We start from the raw sequence: 4,767 nt of genomic DNA on the forward strand, positions 1-4,767 counted from the left end.
GTTCTACTACCAACCAGATGAAGTGGTAACCAATTGGGATTTCTTGAGAAGAGAGTTTCTAGACAAGTTATTTCTGCTTGAGAAGACCAACTATGTCTGGAAAGAATTCTCTGGTATAATGCAAAGGGATCAAGAGAGCTTGTATGAGTATTGGACTTGATTCCGAAGGCTATTGGAAGCTCGTCCACATCATGGATTGGACACCCACTGGCTTATTAGTTATTTCACTGGAGGTCTTTTAGAGGTGGATAGAAGATTGCTCACTGCATCTAGTGGTGGTTCCCTTTCTAGGAACAAGACGGCGACAGAAGCTTGGAGATTGATAAATGATGTCGCCGAGGCTACACAACATACAAGGGTGAGGAACAACCCCCTCAAGGGTGTGGTGGAAGTATCACCTTCCGATTCAGGATTGACCAAAGTGCTTGGGGACATGACTACTATCCTCACAGAGATGCACAATGAGCAAAAGGCATTTCACTGCACCCAAGCTACTCAATCAACCCAAACCGTTCAAGCCCTAAACCAAATCCTCCAACTCGAAGGGCCTCCTAGAGTATGTGGTTTATGTGCTAGCACCGTACATTACACCGACCAATACCATCAAATGAAAGAGGACTATGCCCTTACGGTAGCCAAAGTGAACCACAATAACCGTCCACCCTATCAAAACCAAGGTCAAAGCAACTACTCTCATGGCAATAATTCTAACCAAGGGTGAAGGGATAATGCAGAAGGGAGCAATCAAAATCAAAGATGGAACAACTCTTCTTCTCACCACAACAACAATCACCAATCTTCATCCCAACACCATAACAACAACAACCATCAAGCCAACAAAAATCACCACAACAACAACCAACCATACCAAGCACCACACCAAAACCAAAATAACTACCCTAAATACCAAGCACCGCATCAAAGACAACAATCTAACTAAACATCTTCCTCTTCTACCAACCCAGTTGATGAACTTAGAGCTATAGTGGTAAAATATGAAGAGGACAACAAGGCTCAATTTAATACCTTGAGTGCACAATATAATAGCATGAATGCTCAATATGGTAGCATGAATGCTCAATATGGTAGCATGAGTGCTCAATTGGCCAACATCACCGAGATACTCACAAGGATGGCTTTACCTTCCACCAACAACACCAACCAACCCTCAAGTTCTCCTAACCTTCCATCTCAACCCCTTCCAAACTCAAAGGATGGTCTCAATGCCATTACACTACGGTTGGGGACTACACTGGAGGAGATACTTCCTAGGGTCATGGAAGACATTCATGAGGAGGAAGTGGTTTTTGAAGCTCCACATGAAGAAGAGGAGGTAGATGCAAAGCAAGAGGAGGAAGAAGTGAGCCTCAAGGAGCCCAAGAGGAAGGCTATAATGGATGAATCCATTCCCATCCCATTCCCTTCCATGGTAAAGAAGGCCAAGAAAAATCTAGAATTTGATTTAAACATGCTTCAAGTATTCAAGAAGGTTGAGATAACCATCCCACTTCTTGATGCCATTCAACGAATTCCGAAATATGCAAAATTTTTAAAAGACTTGTGCACACACAACGATAGGATAGGTGAGTTGGAGACATTGTCATTGGGTAGTTCCATTTCTTCATTGATAAAGCCTATTCCAGAGAAGTGTAGTGACCTCGGACCATGCTTGGTGTCTTGTCGTATTGGTGGGGTTACTTTTCATGACTATATGTGTGATTTGGGGGCTTGCGTAAGCATCATGCCATTTTCTATATTTGCAAGGTTGAATCTAGCTCCATTGAAAAGGTCTGCCGCCAAATTTGCCGACAAGAATGTGATCACCATAATGGGATAGCTGAAGATGTACTTGTGGCAATCAAGGACTTGGTATTTCCAGCTGATTTCTACATCCTTGAGATGCCTCAAATAGAGAATAGAAGTTCTTCCTCCGTTCTACTTGGTAGACCCTTCTTGAAGACCTCTAAGTTCAAATTGGATGCCTTCACCGGCACATACTCCTTTGAGGTCGGAGACAAGACAATCAAGTTCAACTTGGAGAAAGCCATGAAACACCCACCCAAAGAGCATTCCATCTTCCGATTTGATGTAATTGATGAGGTAGTAGCAGAAGTGCAAAGAGAAGATCATGACAAGTAACACTACCCTATTGTTGAGTAGAAGGATGGTCATGAGGGTGAACAAGAGAAATTTGTTGAGAATGAATCCCATGAGCTTGGTGAAAAAGAACCTTAACTTGAGGCAAAAAATGAATTGAAGCCTCTCTCCTCTCATTTGAAGTATACATTCCTTAAGGATAATCAAATATTTCTGGTCATTATTGCTAGTGAGCTCTCTAGCCAAGAAAAGGAGAAGCTCCTAGAAGTCCTAAGGAGGCACAAGAAAGCATTCGATTGGAGCTTGGCCGATGTTGTGGGAATTGACCCATGTATGTGCATGCATCGTATCTTCCTCCAAGAGGGAGCTTGGCCAGTTAGACAACCCCAAAGAAGACTCAACCCCACTATCCTTGACATAGTGAAAAAGGAAGTCACAAGACTATTTGATGCGGGTATTATATATCTGATTTCTGATAGTGAATGGGTGAGTCCGGTTCAAGTTGTTCCAAAGAAATTGGGCATCACTGCTGTCAAGAATGAATATGGTGAAGTGGTCACCACAAGAGTGCAAAATGCTTGGCGGGTGTGCATCGATGATAGAAGGTCGAATGCCGCAACAAGGAAAGACCACTACCCTTTGCCATTTATTGACCAAATATTGGACTGACTTGCGGGTAAATTCCATTATTTCTTTCTTGATGGTTTTACTGGTTACTTCCAAATTCACATTACTCCTGAGGATCAGAAAAAGACCACATTTACTTGTCCCTTTGGCACCTTTGCTTATAAAAGGATGCCATTTGGGCCATGCAATGCACCCGCCATTTTTCAGCGGTGCATGACTAGTGTCTTTTTCGATCTAATGGAGAGTTGTCTGGAAGTCTTTATGGATGACTTCAGTGTGTATGGGACATCATTTGATAGTTGTTTAGAGAACTTGGCCAAAGTCTTAGCTAGGTGTGTTGACATTAACCTTGTCCTAAATTTTGAAAAATGTCACTTCATGGTAAGACAAGGCATTGTGTTAGGACACGTAGTTTCTGATAAGGGCATTTCTGTGGACCCGGCCAAGAATGATGTTATTACCAGTTTACCCGGCAAAAGTGGATCACAAAATCTAGTTGCGGACTATCTAAGCCGCCTTGAGAATCTCAAATATGATCCATTTTCGATTGATGACTCATTCCTTTTGAATAGTTTGCATGCTATTTCGGATAGTTTTCCTTGGTTTGCTCCTATGACGAACTACTTGGTTACTAAGATTTTCCCTCCCAACTTTTCAAAACATGAAAGGGATAAGTTGAGAAGTGATTCCAAATATTACATTTGGTATGACCCTCACTTATGGAAGAGGGGAGTAGACCAAGTAAATCGTAGATGTGTCCCAGAATTCGAAATCCAACCCATTCTTGAATCTTGTCATTCATCCGAGTATGGTGGTCACATTGGCCCACAACAGACGGCTAAAAAGGTTTCGGAATGTGGATTCTGGTGACCAACACTATTCAAGGATTTTAACCAATTTTGTGTGTCGTGTCATCAATGTCAGAAGTCGGGAAATGCATCCCAAAGGGATGAAAGGCCTCAAAAACCAATGTTATTTAATGAAATCTTTGATGTATGGGGCATAGACTTTATAGGACCATTTCCTAACTCAAGTGGGTATTTGTATATTTTGTTGGCGGTTGACTACGTATCAAAGTGGGTGGAAGCGATACCTACCCGCCTTGATGACACTAATGCTGTGATTTCTTTCATTAGAAATAATATTGTGTGCCACTATGGGTTGCCACGAGCAATCGTGAGCGACTAAGGTTCCCACTTTTGTAACATGAAGGTAGAAGAACTACTCAAGCGCTACGGAATAGTACACAAGGTTTCCACTGCTTTTCACCCCCAAACAAATGGGCAAGCGGAGGTGTCCAACCGGGAGATCAAGCGAATTTTGGAGAAAGTGGTGAATTCACAAAGGAAGGACTGGAGCTCTCGGTTGGGAGATGCACTATGGGCATATAGGACGGCCTACAAGACTCCATTAGGGATGAGCCCCTTTCGGATCGTCTATGGTAAGGCGTGCCACCTACCAGTGGAGATTGAGCATAAGGTCTATTGGGCGGTAAAGCAGTGTAACATGGACATCACCAAGGTGGGTATAGCTAGAAAATTGCAACTGGAGGAGCTTGAATGTCTAAGAATGAAGGCATATGAGAATGCTCGAATTTACAAGAAAAAGCCTAAGCCATTCCATGATCACTATATTCGGAACAAATATTTTCAAGAAGGTGATGAAGTTTTCCTCTACAACTCGAGGCTCAGGTTCATGCCTGGAAACCTCCATTCAATATGGGAAAGACCCTTCAAGGTGAAGGAGGTAAAGCCCTATGGTGTGGTAGAATTATTTAACCCTCAAAGTGAGGCAACTTTCAAGGGAAGTAGAGGTGCTCCTACTTGAGGATGCACCAAAAGGAAAGGAAGCGTAGGCTCATGACCGTCCGACTTAAGGATGTTAAAGAAAAGTGCTAAGTGGGAGACACCCTACCATGGTATGATCTTCCTTGTGTATACTTTCTTACTTCTAGCCTTAGATTCTTTGTGAATTTTGTGTTTCTTGATGTTGTGAGTTTGTCTTGATATGCTAGATTTTGTTAATTTTGTTAGAGTGTTGTGA

At 42.4% G+C, this 4,767-nt stretch overlaps 1 protein-coding gene across 1 annotated transcript; it reads left to right on the plus strand.

Annotated features, from left to right (window-relative positions):
- Positions 1-3,693: 3,693 nt before the first annotated feature.
- LOC107474160 (uncharacterized) lies at positions 3,694-4,551 on the plus strand. Its single transcript, XM_016093758.1, has 2 exons — positions 3,694-3,843; positions 3,937-4,551. Exons 1-2 carry the CDS (start codon positions 3,694-3,696, stop codon positions 4,549-4,551), a joined length of 765 nt encoding a protein of 254 aa, XP_015949244.1.
- The last annotated feature ends 216 nt before the right edge of the window (positions 4,552-4,767 follow it).

Source organism: Arachis duranensis, chromosome 9 (assembly GCF_000817695.3).
Source record: "Arachis duranensis cultivar V14167 chromosome 9, aradu.V14167.gnm2.J7QH, whole genome shotgun sequence".
Lineage (NCBI taxonomy): Eukaryota > Viridiplantae > Streptophyta > Magnoliopsida > Fabales > Fabaceae > Arachis > Arachis duranensis.

Coding starts and splice junctions, on each gene's coding strand:
- LOC107474160 (XM_016093758.1), top strand. CDS start 3,694: ATGTTATTTAATGAAATCTTTGATGTATGGGGCATAGACTTTATAGGA. Junction 3,844..3,936: donor GCCTTGATGACACTAATGCT/GTGATTTCTTTC, acceptor TGTAACATGAAG/GTAGAAGAACTACTCAAGCG.